The 16683-nt window shown below is 36.4% G+C and overlaps 1 protein-coding gene across 1 annotated transcript in view; it reads right to left on the reverse strand.

The window, feature by feature from the left end:
* Positions 1-1020: 1020 nt before the first annotated feature.
* Positions 1021-16683, reverse strand: part of ADRA1D (adrenoceptor alpha 1D) — a 105416-nt gene continuing 89753 nt past the window's right edge. The window contains exon 2 of the mRNA XM_072406641.1: positions 1021-1773. Coding sequence (XP_072262742.1) covers positions 1217-1773 — 557 coding nt within the window. The 3' untranslated portion in view covers positions 1021-1216. The remainder of the gene's footprint in view (positions 1774-16683) is intronic.

The following is a 16683-nucleotide window of genomic DNA, read 5'->3' on the forward strand; positions in this document are numbered from 1 at the left end:
GCATATCTCCATTGACCACCAATTTTGGAAAGCACCATCATGCTTAGTAACTGCATTTCTGACATTAGTATATTTTGTTTCATTTCATAATTACTATTGAAAATATTTTTGTTATAAACAATAGGAGTATTTAAAAATGATATGTAAAATATATTAATTTGTTATCATATAATCAACTTACCAATCATGCTAATGCACAATCAGTTGCATATAGAATATTTTTAAACATTACTCCAAAGGTCCCTCCATAGTAAACCAGTGTTCTCCCCAGCCCCTTTTAGTTGGGTCCACCACCCCGCAATTTTCAGTAAACGCTTGGCTTGTTACTGAAAAGATGGGTGATAATGCAGAAGTCCCTACCTGCCTACAACTTTTGTCCACCCAGCTTAAAAAAAAATCTGGGGAAAATACTGTAAACTATTTATGAAGCTTGAGAAAGGTTGTTCTAATGGTTCTATTTAGAATAAATTAAACTCTGGAAAAGGCCCCTTTCATCACCGTTAAAATGAATCTGTTTTGTTACTAGTGTTGATGTAAAACAATATAGTCCTTTAGTCCTGTACCTATCCAAATTCAAAAACAAAAAACATTTTTAAAGTATAACAAAAGAATAAAAAAATTGCTTTTGGGAAGGAATATATAAATATCCTATTGAAGCCAAACAGAAGCATATTACTCAAGATCTAGTATTTGGCAAATATAGCTTAAAAAACATTCTGCCAAGCTATGGCACAACCAGGTATAAACAGATCTAACAAAGTCTGTAAGAATGGATTTAGCCATTGCTGACCCCCCATGAAAATACCATTTGGCTCTCATTCTGTCCTGATGGCTTCAGTGCACTTTCCTAGAACAAGCAGATATATCAGTATAGAGTGAACGTCTCATCTGTGCATATCTGCTGGGTTATCTACTATCCAAGGAAATATTGAACTCATTGATTTACGTAGGCAGTTAGCAATTTTTGGAGGATGAGGAGACAGCAGTGACAGCCTATATGCCTCCAGGTTTTTTTTGGTATTATTGTTTATGGACAATGTTTTCTAACAAAGATACCTACAACTTCATATGATCACATACGATTCTTTTAGTTTTTAGTTTTTCTTTACTTATATTCATACCAAAAAATCATTTATAATCCACATTTGTTTTCCAATAAAATCACTATGTTTGAAACAACCCCCCTCCCCACAAACAAAATATTAATAGAAGACATCTATATATCAGTTTCTCTGAGTCCACAGCAGTCTGATAAATCATACATTTGATACTCAAGTTCTGTAAAGTCATTAGAGACGGCCATTGAGATGGATTCAACTTCACTTTTGTAGGGCGCCGCCACGTTGCTCTTGGTTGAGCTGCTGCGAATTTTATTAGAGAGGTTGTTCATTTTCTCTTTCAGCTGTGAAGAAGATTTCTGAAAAGGGGAGATAAGTTTCCAGCTATTAAAATCCACACTTTTCCTCTTTGTAGCTATCCCTTGGTTACCAGGGTTATAAATAAATGACGAGTTCATTGAAGAGAAGTCTGTGGTTTCAACTTCAGAACCTCTCCGTGAACTGGTCATTGATGTCCTCCATTGATGGTCATAGACCCTCCAGAGAGGACGCCTTCTCCTACGGCATCGACATCTCAGCAGCCTTATAAATGCTCTTTTAAATTCTTTGCTGGAACACGGATAAATGATGGGGTTGACACAGCTATTAAAGTAGCCCAGCCAGAAGATCACTTTGAAGACACCTTCGGAAGGCTTCAAAGAAGGAAAGAAAGATCCTGAATAAAGAAGAAAAGAGAAAACTAGGATTAGTATGAATCATTTACAAAATAGTCTACTTAAAGCTTATCTAAACCTAAATCAAAAGAGGTGTTCAGAAAGTGAATCTTAAAATAAATTGAAGGCTGTAGAGGAGATGTTATACACAAATCAAGTTAACATCACTGAACTACAATTGCTGTACAGACACATAATATATATATATATATATATATATATATATACCTGTGCTGGCACTTCTCAATCATCTAACTTATATTTATATAACTATAGTCTTTATAAACAGCAAGTTATATTTAATTTTTTATAGCGTGTAAACTGTAAATAGAAACCAGTAGACATGTGGACATTGGTAGCTTAATTCACCAACATGGAGGACCAAGTGGTTAGGAAGATTGGAATATATTTATAGATAGATATAGATAGATACATTTTAAATGTAGGCAGATGATATATATATCTTCAAAAAGTTATATAGTTCATGATAACAGAGTTCTTCATATATCAAACAGATCTATGTTAAATCAATATTAAAGTGGACCTAAACTCAAAAATATTAGGTATGCACTTGTTTTCCCTGGGTATTTTTGATTCTTAAGTCTCATTGTGTTACATCTGCAGTGTAAGATAAACTAGGACACTGCTATCTCTTATTGCTAGGCTCATGGTTTTGTGGTGACATTTGGTGATGTAACTACTGTGATGCTCACTGTTCTTGGTGGAGAAGAAGATGTACCTGAGGACCTGAAGTGCAAGAATCTCCCTGCTCCTGCTTGATTCATTCTTTTGATGTGTGCCTCCTTTACGTATCATTCTGCTGCTTTCACTGTTAGTCTACTAGTCATTATTTCACTAACCATCAACCTAACAAGGTTTATTTTGCCATCCTACCAAAAACTTGAAAAAAAAGTTTCGATTTAGCTTTCTCTTTACTTCCTGGAATCACCAGAACGAAAAAAAAATGGTGAATCTCACCAATGGGGACACAATCAGCAATAAATACTTGACAAAATGTCTGACCTTTCCCCATTGTAGGTTTTGCCTGGACAAATAGACAAACTACATACAAAGGTCCTGATTTATTAAAGTCTAGTGAAAATATACTATAATGGGAGAACCTGGGTGATCCAACAGACCTGCAGAGGATTTAAAAATAAGTAAAAAAAATCTATAAATTTGCAAATGTTTTCAATCCTGGACTAGAACCGTTACAGTTTTCCTGGGTCACCCAGGTTCCTCCACGATAGTCCATTTTCTCCAGTTCTAGAGGGCTTTAATAAGTGTTAATACTATGTAAATGATTATTGAGATGTACTTTGTATTATTATGCGTTTGTGGCTGCAGCAAGGAACAAAGCTCTAAGTGAAAGGATTATGTTATGTTTACAATATAGGTGGCAGAAGGTCGGTAATATGAATGGTAACCATTGTACACATTGACCAGTCACTATAGACCACAGTTGATGCACTCCTTTTGACATATATTAATACTGGAATTGTAATATATATATATGTTTTGTCTGTATGTGAGAAGTGATCTGAAAGTGAATGTGAAAGAAGAAATTGTCAATGGAACAAGAAATGAGGTTGAGGCATTATGGGTGGAGTTGAATGTGGAGTTGAATAACACACAATTAATTATTGAAGTCTGCTATAGGCCCCCCAGTGCTATGGAAGAAATAGAAAATCAACTACTAGCACAGATAGAAAAAGCAGCAAAAAGTGGAAGTGTTTTAATCATGGGGGATTTCAACTACCCTGACATTGCCTGGAGTAATGGCACTACTGGAACAGCAAAGGGAGGAAATTTGTGAATTTAATGCAAGATAATTTTATGGTACAGTTTATAGAAGCCCCAACTAGAAATGATACTCTGCTGGACCTAGTTCTTTGCAATGCAGAGCTTATAACACATGTGCAAATAAAAGAGAATCTGGGTAGCAATGACCATAATATGATTTCATTTAATGTAAGCTGTAAACAGCAACCAAAAACAGGAAAGATAAAAACATTTCATTATAAGAGAGCAAATTTTCCATTATCAAGGGCGGCTCTCTGTGACTTGGACTGGGAGACAATATTGTCCTCAAAAAACACAGAACAGAAATAGGAATGTTTTAAGTCTGTTCTACAAAAGCACACTATTATATTCCAATGGGTAATATTTAATGTACAGCGCTGCGTAATATGTTGGCGCTATATAAATCCTGTTTAATAATGTTTAATAATAATGGGTAATAAGTTTAAGAGGCTAAAATTAAAACCTATGTGACTCACAGCTGATGTTAAAAAAGCCACAAATAACAAGAATAGGTCATTCCAAAAATATAAAAACGAAGGATCACCTTTATCATTTGAACTATAAAGAATATAACAAAAGATGTAAAAAGGAGATAAATGTGCAAAACTTCAAAATGAATGACAAATTGCAAAGGAAAGTAAGGCAAACCCCCAACATTTAAAAAAAAAATATATATAGCAAACAGATCAGATCTGCACATGTAGGCCCCTTAAAGGATGTTGCTGGGTTGGAAACTGGGGATAAAGAAAAAGCAGATTTACTAAACAGAGAATTCAGTGTTGGGACCTTTACTGTTTAACATCTTTATAAATGATATAGAGTTTGGGATTAAAAGTACCATTTCTGTGTTTGCAGATGACACCAAACTATGCAATGGAATTAATGGAATCAGGAAGGAATTTTTCCCCCTGTTGGAGCAAATTGTACCAGGGTTTTTCTTTGCCTTCCTCTGGACCAACTATGTCTTATAGGGTTTTATATCTGGCATATGTTTATTTCCCCCGTGGTTGAACTTGATGGACTTATATACTAAAAATATGTCAATAAAATGTATATATATATATATATATAACTAAAAAATGTCTTTTTTTAACCTAACCTACTATGTAACTATATATATATATATATATATATATATATATATATATATATATATTAGCCATGTAAAGTTTATACTTATTTAATCAAGTTTAAAAATGCAATTTAATCTTTAAATGAAAAAAAGTTTACAATAGTTCCACCTTCTCTATGGTAATTTAGCCTTGTACTCAATATATTGTACTAACAAGAACGGGTAGATTCACTTCAAGAAGCAGCTCTTCTAATCTTCATAATACTAACAAATACCTGTCTAAAAATAAAAGAATTGAAGCCAGCCTATCACACTCTGAGCACTTATGAAATCACATACTCCACAAGCGTATCTTCATCCTCCAAGTACTGCAGAATCCTAGCGATAACTAATTACTAAAAGCTGAAAACACTGGATTTTTCCATTCGGAAGTAAATGAGTGTGGCAACATGAAGCCAAAAGAGATAATAAATATATCTTCAGACACAGACAAAGTAAACGAAGAATGCCAGGATTTTGAACAACAGTCAAACTTTTTATTGAAACTCAAACTGTTCTTTATTAAGACTTAATAAAATATTTAAAGGAAAACTCTACTTTCTCTAAAAAAAAAAAAAAAAATTGACGTTATCTATATCATTGTTACACAACCCAATGTGTGCTTGGATTTTCTAACAGTTATATTCAAAGTTCCTTGCACTTACCCAATGAACTATTGCATTAGAAAAAATGTTACATTTTGTTTTCATTTTTGCTTTTTTGTTTTCATTTTGTTTTCATGCACCAAAATGTACATTTTGGTGCATTAGTTGTCTAGTACCCTTTTGCTTATGCACAATAACCAAATACATTAGTACACCATAGTTTGAATCGGATGGGACTTGGTACAGCTCCCAACTGTTCTTTTTTTAAACCCAATCCCCATGTCCCTTTCTTGACCTTTATTAACATGGATGAATCTTTGAAATAACTTGGGGAACCCCTGCTATAATTACTATATTTAAAGCTCACAGTATATTAGCCTTATGGTCAGTGGGGAGCATGCCTCTTACATCGCTGGGCAGGGGGAAGAATGTCACCCATAGAGATAGCAAAAAAAGATCATTGGTGTCAACTGACCTTAGGGGTCCATATTGCTGGTTTATCAAGCAATCTGGAGGAATATTAGGGTTCCATGGAACCCTTCTTGAGAAACACCTATGTAAATCATAGACCTCTATAAAAAAGAAAACTTTTTATTTCATTACTAAATGAGATATAACAATAATGTTTTATTCAACCCCTACAATATTAATTATTTTGGTTCAAAAGCAAGTAAAGAAACGTAGGTGGTAAAATACCACTCTTGGGTATAGACATTTTTTATGTCTGTATTGAGTCTTATATAGGACCTGGGAAAAAGGAGGGGTATGCCCTTTGCCTACAAGTTTTGTGTTAAATGGTGCCATTTTCCTTACTGCAGAAAGATGGATTATATGACTATGACTATGACAATATGATGGGTACATCTAGCATCTGGTTAGAACTCAATTTCAACTGATGTAATTTCAGAAACATGAAAGGATATGTTGAAATGGAATTCTCTTTGTACACATCATCTTTGCTTTGCCATGCCTTATTGGATATGCTTGGTATGTATACATAAAACTAATGGAATCTCGGTTAAAATGGCGATCTTTGACATTGAACATCCAGGATCTCACATCAATCTAAAAGTACCCTTGGAGAGACCAGAGGGAGATGTGCCGACTTAGACCTAGATGCCCACTGCAGCCAATCAAAATCCAACAGGGTTATTTTTTCTATTTAAAAGTGGAAATAGTTGAAAAAAATCTGTAAGTTTGCCAGGAACAATAAAAACTGTTCTATTTTCAGGCATTTTGATAAATGAGGCCCTCGTACTATTAGTATAAGATCCTGCTGATTTTTTAGGCCTTTTCCAGAGTTGTACGTGGGTCTCTTTCTTTACATGTTTTCAGATATATGGATGGTTAAAGTGTTTCTTCAAGGCCTTTCATAACATGGCAGTGATAAAAGTCCCTGTTTGTTCCTATCTTTATTAAATAAACCCATGTGTGTTGACATTGGCTGTACATTTCTCTTACAAGCTCGGCTGAATCATAACAAAACGGCGAGAACGTGTCTCGGCACTGTTTGGCTTCTTCAAGAAACTCTTACTTCTATAACTAATATTTCTGAAATATTTGATTTGTTTAACTGCTGGGTAGTTTGGTATTGCAGATCAAAGAGAAATCAGAATGTCATCTCAACTAACCAAATATGGTCTTGCACAAAACCAATTGATATAGTTGATACGAAGGCAGAAGCTTTACAGATGACCCAGGTGTTGTCCATGTTCCAAGTAGGATTCTGTTTTTAATGCCATGGGGGTTATAGAAATTGAATCCTTGACTCTACTACAAGGTGCTAAGGATATCGACTGCTGATATCACAAAGAATTCCAACCGAGTAACACTCTATAACCTTAAAAGCAGAATCCTTGTTGAAACATTGGAAGATTTCTGTTTTGAGAAAGTCCAGCTTTACTACTTAACTGAGAACTGGTAGATGGTGAAAACTTTCTGAGATGAAAAAGATGCAAAAATATTTATAACACACTAATAAGAGCCCTACAGCCAAGCCAAAGCTCCAGATCTTTTTGAGCAAGAGACACATTCCTAATGGTTAGTTGCCTACAAGATCTTGCAGCAGGGTCCTTGACTTAGGTCTTTGCATCTCCTGGACATGATGCCTTGAATTGAATGTTGATTTTAAATGGGTTCAATGAAAAATTAGGTTAATGTTCCAATTAGGGTTAAGAGTTAGGGGTTAAAGACACCTTGGGTTTTATGATTAAGATGCATGTTTCATGGGTGAATTTTATGTCCTCCCATTATGCCTCCCTCTATTTTTTCTATGTCTCCTGCTCTTCCTTCTTACTCTTTTACCCATTTTTGGCCTCTATCCTTCTTTCTTTACACATTACTTTATTGCCCTCCCTATTTCAATTTATTGTCTTATTCTGTTGTCCCCTTTTGTCCTTCCTTTTCTGTTCTTCTGTTCTTCCCTAATTCCTTTTTCTTGCCCCCCCCCCCCCTTCCTACCCTCCTCTCTATTCCTTTTTTCTTTTCTTCTATCTTTTCACATTCACTTCATTCTCTCCCTCCTTTATTCCTTTGCTTTCCCCTTTTGTCCTTCCTCCTCCTTTGCCTCCTATGTTTCTTTTTTCCTTTTCTTCTTTCATTTCTTTCAGGTTACTTCCCTTCCTCTTTGCTTCTTTATTTCAGTTAGGAACTAATTAAGTACCTTCAATAACATGAAGAGGTTCGTGCCTAAAGATTTTTACCCTTCTACATATCATCTTTGCTTTGCAACACCTTATTTTTATTACTATAATAACATGTATCAAAATGGGGATCCTTCTGACCAGGGACAGAATTGTCAGACTTGCTAAAGCCTGAATGCACAATGAAATCTATTATAATCCAACAGAAAGTGACTGTATATATCCTATTTATATTCGTAAATAGTTATAAAAAATGTCCTGTCCATCCTTTTTCTTTCTACCATGTTTGCTTTGCTCCTACCCATTTTTTACAAATTTGCTTTCAGATCTTCAGCTTCATTACTTCCATCTTCCTTCATTTTGTCTTTAATTCATCTTTAATTTGTCCTTAAATCCTTCCTACTGCCTCCTCCTTTATTAAATTCACTTCTTTCCTTCTCTGCTCCCATTATTTCCCCTTTCCTTCTCCTCTCCCTCTAATCCCTAATTTCCTTCTCCTTGCCCCTAATCCTTCCTTTCCTTCTCCTTTTCCTCTTCCATAATCCTTCCCTCTCCCCTAATCCCTTCCTTTCTTATCATTTTCCTCTCCCCTTCTCCCCTTTACCCTTCCTTTCATTCTCCTCTCTCCTTATTCTTCATTTCCTTTTCCTCTCCCATAAACCTTCCCTCTCCCCTAATCCTTTCCTTTCTTCTCCTTTTCCTCTCCCCGTATTCCTTCCTTTCCTTCTCCTTTTCAACTCCCATAATCCTTCAGTCTCCCCTAATCCCTTCCTTTCCTTCTCCCATAATCCTTCCTTCTCCTTCTCTCCTAAATCATTCCTTTCTTCTCCCTTTCCTCTCCTCTAATCTTTTCCTTTCATTCTCCTAATTCTTTCTTTCCTTCTCCTTTTCCTCTCCCATATTCCCTCTTTTCATTCTCCTCTCCCCTAATACCTTCTTTCCTTCTTCTTCTCTCCCCTAATCCTTTCCTTCTCCTTCTTCTCTCCCATAATATGTCCTTTCCTTTTCCTCTCCCCTAATCCATCCTTTCATTCTCCTTATTCTGTCTCCTAATCATTTCTTCCCTTCTCATTTTCCTCTCCAGTAATCCTTCTTTTCATTCTCTTACTACTTTCCCCTAATCCCTCTTTTCATTTTCCTTCCCCTCCCCAGTAACCTCTCATTTCCTTCTCTTCTCCTCTAATCCTTCCTTTCCTTCTCCTTTTTCCTTTCTTCTCCTTCACCTTGTCTTTTCCCTAATTCCTCCTTTTCTCTCATACAGAACAGTATTATATTATGTCAGCATTGTCCAAGCTGCGATCCATGTTAGCCTGAGATTCCACCCAGGAAGAGCTCTCATTTCAATTTTTTTCTCCCTTCAAAAGTTTCATGTGTACCAACCAAGTACAACCCATCTGTTAAATTAGAAAGTCATTGCCTGATTGCTTTGTGGTTTTCACCAATAGCTTTACTTGTCCTCTGGACTACGTCCCCAATTGTACAAACAGTAATCAGCCCCACATCACTTTTTAGTTCACCTAGTTCACCTAGTTGAATGAAGCAATGGAAAAGGAACACTGAATCATTTCATAAATCAAAGCACAGCCTTCACTGTTCTTATTGATGTTATAGAAGAGGGAACATCAAGTTTACTAAATGTCTCTCTGATCGTTATAGCCTGTTGAGATCCTAAAAAGATTTATGCAAAAAAAAAAAAAAAAAAAAGCATTTAGATGAATCAAAGAAGACTTCTAAAAGCCTCATTAAATGAATGCTTAAAGGGGGTCTAATCAGAGGAACTTGAGAGATGGCTGCAGAGAAGTAAAAGGTTTTTTTTTTATTATTGAACTAACTAAAATAAAACTTCCTAATTGACTTAAAACAGAATGCTTTGTTATCACTGCTATTCATTTACATTTTTGTAATGAAAGCTGCAGTCTTCAAGCGAATCAGATAATATTAAAAAGGAAATAACTAAGAAAAGTTCTTTTCATGAAGGTAAAACAGCTGCCTACCTGTATGGATAGGCAATCCCAGTGTTTCCCAATTAATATATTGTTGTTTTAATTAAAGTCATGCCCTCATTTGGGGCTCCGTCTAGTGGCCAGGTGAGAAATCAGAACAACTTGCATACCTTTAATTAGGAAAGAATAAAGGGCAATGGGAAAAAATATAGTCATATAGTAATATATATCTACTACAATACCCACTAGTTTCTACAGAGATACCTAAGATCAATCTGTTACAATTGTTTGAACCTTCCCATAATGCAACTTGGCCAGATTGCCTAATCACTGAGATTCAGCTATTCCCTGGCTTGAGAAAGCAGTAAAAGCACCACCACCTCACCAACAATGTGAACACAACAGCCTTAATGTTTAACAAAACGCAAAGTGTTTGTTTTTTTGTTTTGGATAGAATTCCAATGCCTGTCCCCAATAGAACAGGAAAAAAATGTTTATCCGAAATGTTTATTCTCCATCCAAATTTCTGGTAAAAACTGTAAAAACAACAGCCAAAGAGATAACGATGAATGATAAATATTACAATGAACAAACATCTTAGTGAATTAGTTTGTGTGATGATCAGTTGGTATCTGGCATGTATACAGTCTGTGATCAGTCAGATACTTAAGCATGCAGGTGTACTGAAATATGGCCGTACAAATGGTTATTACCACATAACAGTACAAGGTCTTCTATAATTTACACACATTCTTTTACTCAACCCTGAAAACCCATCTTTTCTAACTTGCCTACCTGAATTCCTCTGTCTGTTAGACCAGTGGTCCCCAATCTTTTGGATGTCACAGACCACTAAACTTACCGATCCCAGGCCGTGCATGCACCGGGGGCGGTGTGTCACTCAAAGGGGAAACAACTTCCCCCAGAGTGAGGTCATGATGCCAGAACCGGACCGATCTCCCATCACAGGTCTGAGATAACAAGAACATTTCAAGACCATGCAGTTCATTTATTTGGCTTCCCCCACACAAAAATGTCTTTAGACCCTATTAAAGACACATGACTATGGTAGGGACATTAGATTGTGAGCCTCTTTGATGGACAGCTAGTGACATGACTGTGGGCTTTGTAAAGCGCTGCATAATATGTTGGTGCCATAAAAATGCTGTGTAATAATAATAATAATAATAATACTCAAATCCATCATTTCCTCCATATTACTTCGACATCTATGTCACTTTTGCTCCTAAAAATGAATTAATCTGTACAGTTGTCAGTCAAAGATTTATAACTATGGTATTGTTACCATATGAATTTAACTGTGTGCTAAGCAGTCATTCACAGATAAGGTTTGCTCATTGGTAAACCTTCATTTTTAACTACTTTTATCTAGTGTGTAAATGTAGCCCGAGTCTGTGAAATGTTAGCTTTAAAGCCCATTGTTCTGTATCTGAGAGTTTCAAAAGGCAACTGGATTTAAAAGCAACATAAAAAAGGGATTTAATTAATATGTTCTTGTAACATAATAAAGGTAATTACGATCTGAAAACACAACATATTATGTAATTGAAGGTCTAATTAAATCATACTGAGCGCAATGTGACAGATAGAGTGAGCATCACGTCCATAAAAAAAGAAATCTAACTTATCTCCTGAAACCGGCAGACTGGCTCTCCTGGTAATGGACCTGAGTACTTTTATTTCTAGGAAAAGATATTATCAGTCCATTTCGTTACTCAGGGATGTTGCTATTTCTGAATAGCTCATTCTATTAGTCCCTATTGAGTGTGATCCAGTGTGAATCCAGAAAATGGATTTACGCCTTTTATAAATGTTCTCTTTTTCGTAAAGTCACTGTAAAGTAGAGGAAAATTGCATTTGGTACAGTAAATGATGACCTAGATAGACCGGGAGCATCTCGGCCCCCTGGAGTGCAGGAATGGCAAACTCCTATTTTAAACAAGGAATCTAAAGGAGAGGAAAATACTTTTCAACTTATTACAAAATCTAAATGGGACATGCACAAGCACGTTGGCTCAGTGGTTAGCACTCTGGCCTATGCATCACTAGGTCACAGGTTTGAATTCCAGCCAGGACTTTATCTTCAAGAAGTTTGTATGTTCGCGCTGTGTCTGTGTGGGTTTCCTCCCACATCTCCAAAGATCATACAGTTAGGTTAATTGGCTTTCCTTCAAAAATTGTCCATAGACCACATTGATAACACATGACCATGGTACGGACATTAGATTGTGAGCCCCATTGAGGAACAGATAGTGATAAGACTATGGACTTTGTAAAGAACTGTGTAATATGTTGGCACTCTCCAGCAGTAAACTCTTCCTGTCCCTATTTACTGACCCCATTCCTAATATTTTTTGGGTCTTCTTACTTTCATAGTAATTAAAACAAAAAAAAAAGGAATACAAAAGGGATGGTTTTATAACAGCCACAGTAGGTAGACTAGAGTCTCTCAACCAGGGTTGCATTGAACCCTAGGGTTCCTCCAAAGGTTAAACAATGAGAAATTTGTGCCTTTCAGCTCAGTTTAGGTGACACCAATTTTTGTTGGCTATTTGTAAGGTTGACAATTGTCCCAATGAGCAGCAATGTAAGAGGCATTCTTCTCCTTGATCATCACTTTAATATATTGTGACCCGTAGATATAGTAATTATACGAAGGGGTTCCCTGAAGACACAAACATTATTTCAAGGGTTCTTCACGTTAAAAAGGTCAAGAAAGGCTGACATAGACCGACCAACCTAAGGAACCAAGGATATTGCCATCAAAATGCCTGAAAGATATAAAAGAGTGTCGAGTGGCTTCAATCTACTAATGAACTGACCCTAAATAGGGTCCACCTAAAGCTTGCTTTGAGCCCACAATATATTGGACCTATTTATTGGGATGGTGTTATTATGCTGGCCTGGACTAAAATAGTTTAGTATTTGTGCAATAAACAGGGCTCATATCAGTACATGATTGCCATTTGGTGCACCTCCCACAATTATTGCCAAAAAAAGCCGGACCATTATAACTTGCTATCATCCTTTTTTTCTGTGAAAAAAAGGTATTTTGAAGCAATAACGTCAAATTAAGATTACATAATAGTTTTGCCTTGAAAGAAGAAAAGAGAATTACCGGTATTTGATCGCTGTGAACTCAAAACATGGTTGTATAACCAAACTGAATGAATGTTCTTTTTTTCTCCTTGCCCTAGTCATAGCTCCTGTCCTCGTATGTCAACTGAGCTGCTTTCATTTAAAAACCCGGGGGTGTTCTACAGTGTAAATTACAAGATTAAAGTAAGGCAAAAATATGATGCAGCCTTTATGTAGCATTAACACAGCAGTTTTTGTTGGGTTTTATTGCTTGTTGATCCTGCTGGAAGATGTATTAGTTTCCCACTTCATGCAACAAGCCAACCAGCCTACTAATAGGGATGAGAACACATCATACAACACTTCCACGGATGCTTACAATAGTCACCTCCCAAAAACATATCCACTTTTTTTTTTTTTTCAAGGATTTGAAGGGTAATAAATTTAGTAGTGTATCTTTCCAATGTGAAAAATTCACATTGGAAAGATATGTGAAAAGAACCCCATGGTTCAGCCAAAGGTTACTTGAGTTTCCTCAAACTGTGGCTAATTCATCCCATTTGATCCACCAACATAATTCTGGGGTCAACACCATTTGGTAGAGGCAGCTGCATGACTCTAATGGATGTTTTAGGTGTCTATATTGGTGGTGTTCAAGCCACCACAGTAAGGGAGGGCATTCTTTCCAATGGCCCCTGGTTGAAGAGGATTTTCCCATTGGCCCTCACAAAATTGGGTTTAGTAGGGCTTCCTTGAGACCTGGAAATTCAGAGTTTTCCACAAAAGCAAAAAAGTTTGGGAAAGCTTGATTTAAATTACAAAGATGAATAACAAGTTAATGTTTTTGTGTCATTTGCCTAGGTACATCACTTTAATCTGTAGGCACTGTTTGAATAAAAATCAGATGTTTAATTATGCTTATAAAGTTAACAAATTCAGTAGAGTGCACTTATTTTTTCACATTACTGTATTATAGATTATACAGTTTTTTTTAACATTTGTGCCTCCATCAGTCCTGAAATAAACTGGACCTACTGTGAGAAGCCCACTGTACTGAATCCTTAGGGTCTGATATGAATTATTGTCATACAGGCTAATCAAAAACAATATTATTTAGTAACATAAAGCTTTTGAATGGTTTACATATAATTTCCTCTGATCGTGCCAATATAAATATATCTCTGCCAGTATATTTTTCAATGGAAACAAGAACTATTCCCAGTCAAAGTTTTTCAGTGTCGTAAAATGCCCTGGGAAACATTGAACATGGAATTCCCCAAATTCCAGGTATTCTAAAGAAGAACTCTGAAAATTTTTATTTGTCTCTACTTTGGACAATTTCAATCCAATTGAAGCTCTAAAAGCCACTGCTTATGAGATACATAATACAGGCAGATATGTGTAAGCCAAATGAAAATTAAGTCATTGTAAGTCATTGCATTGGCCATGCATACTATTCAGCATATTGAAGCTAAACAGGTCTGAACCAGGAAACAAATCAGCAATAACAAATCAAAGAGGGCTTCCCCTGTAAAAGTTGTGTTATCAGTCAATGTTCTGTAATGGAAGGGCCGACAAAACATACAAGGGTGTCGCCTTCCGGTCTGGAGACTAATGTCTCCCTAACTGCACAGAATTTAGAAAATAGTAAATAATAATTCATAGCTAGTGAAAATTTTGATGTCCCAGATGATGTCCCTTATGCAATAAAATAACTTTACCTGTCTGATCACAACTCTTTACAATACACTCACCTGTTCTCATTTCAACATGGGTGCCACCAACTTTTTCTTCTTTTCTAGGTTTTTGTGCCATCTAGATTGGCCATGATGTAACTCCTGCTCATGCAGGATACCCAGCATGTCCTGGCAACATGCTCAGTCATAGCAATCAGGCATGTCAAGGTATTTTATTGAAGAAAGGACATTGCCTGTCCCCTCTGCAATAATGAACTAGACAAATAACAATGAGGAAGGGGGCGCAAACAAGGTCATTCACCCTACAGAAGGTTAAGAGAGCCTTATGACTGCTCCACATTACAGCCTATGCAGTGGAGTTTGGAACTCAAATCGTGCGACTTGGACTTAAGTCCAACTCAAGTCCCTAATGAACGACTTGTGACTCAACGTGGGGGATTTTGCTCACTTGTGACTTTCTACTCGACTTGTGACTTGACTTCCAGGTTTCTCCTCTGAAAGCAGAGGGGACAAGGAGTAAGGTGGTGTTACAGAAGCCTCAATGCCTTCCTCCCTGCCACCTTCAGATGTCAGAGGAGAAATCCGTGGACTTAGAATCCGATCCTGTGCTCAAGAACAGCATCAGAGCTCTGTTTCTATATGGGGACAAATGGGGATAAATGAAGTGACTTCACTTTGGACTTGACTTGGAAGAATTCTTGGTGACTTGAGACTTGACTTGGTGTCAATGACTTGTGACTCGACTTGGACCTGAAGGGTGATGACTTAGTCCATCTTCTGCTATGCAGAAAGTCAAAGTTTCACACTGCATACTGCAAAAATCTTAATGAAATACACAAAACACATCAAGATTCCAGTAAGTATACACAGCGCAGCTCCGGACCTGAGATTTTTCTTACCGCACGATTTGAGTTCCAAACTCTGCTGCATAGGCTGTAATGTGGAGCAGTCATAAGGCTCTCTTAACCTTCAGCAGGGTGGGTGACCTTGATTGCGCCCCCTTCCTCATGATTAACAGAGCCATGCATTCACTCGTGTAAAACAATATGCCACCAACACACTTTCTTTATGCTGCAGAACTTTCATTTGTTCATTGTATACATGCCACACAACAAGAACAACATTTTTGGATTCCTTTATTGACATATGTGATCCACCTTTTACCTATTTTATCCAAAAAAGAAAAAAAAACAGAAGTCTTTAAATTCACTTGTGTAAAAAAAATAAATAAAAATGCCAAGTGTCAAGGATGAGATGAAAGCAAAACATGAATTTCTGCTTTGACCCAAGGGCTTGTGGGAGAATGAGATATGAGACTTTATGGGAACTGCTATATACAGAGCACACCAACAGACATTCCTAATAATGCTGAGATGGATAAGGTTCTGATATGAACTCCCTGAATGTCTCACCTCCCATCACTTTTATTCGCTGTAACTTCAATCCCAGTTCCTCTTATGATAAAGGCAAAGTGAAGAATATATTTAGTATCCTAGGCTCAGTTATGAAAATGAACTTTCTTCTCACCTGAACACTTGTTCATTCTGATAGGTTTGTGATTCCAAATTAAACCATAAAGAAAACATGGACACATTTCAATTACATAAAAGCTTTTAAGCTGTGTTTGGTATAGTGTTGTTGTTTATGTTATTCAATTATTTCTTCCTAAACTTATTTAATAGCACTTTGCACTGTACATAGACCTTTCACATCAACTCTTGTGATCGAAGAAGCTTTCAATGTTCTCTCTAATGCATTACTGGCACATGTAGGACTAAGAAGAGTAGAGGCTGATAGTCGTAAAAAGTTTTTTTCTGGGGGATGGGGTGTTATGTAGGAAATGAAAATTTTTTTACTAAGGATAAGTAAAATTCAGAGTTTAGTTTTACCCAAAATTTGACACCCTCCAAAAAAAAAGATGTCAGAAAAACATGACAGTTTTATAGATATAAGATAGATCGTTTTGATAATACAATGGACCAATAAAACTTTTTGTTTAGAATATATTGTAA

This window comes from Pyxicephalus adspersus, chromosome 3, assembly GCF_032062135.1.
Source record: "Pyxicephalus adspersus chromosome 3, UCB_Pads_2.0, whole genome shotgun sequence".
NCBI lineage: Eukaryota > Metazoa > Chordata > Amphibia > Anura > Pyxicephalidae > Pyxicephalus > Pyxicephalus adspersus.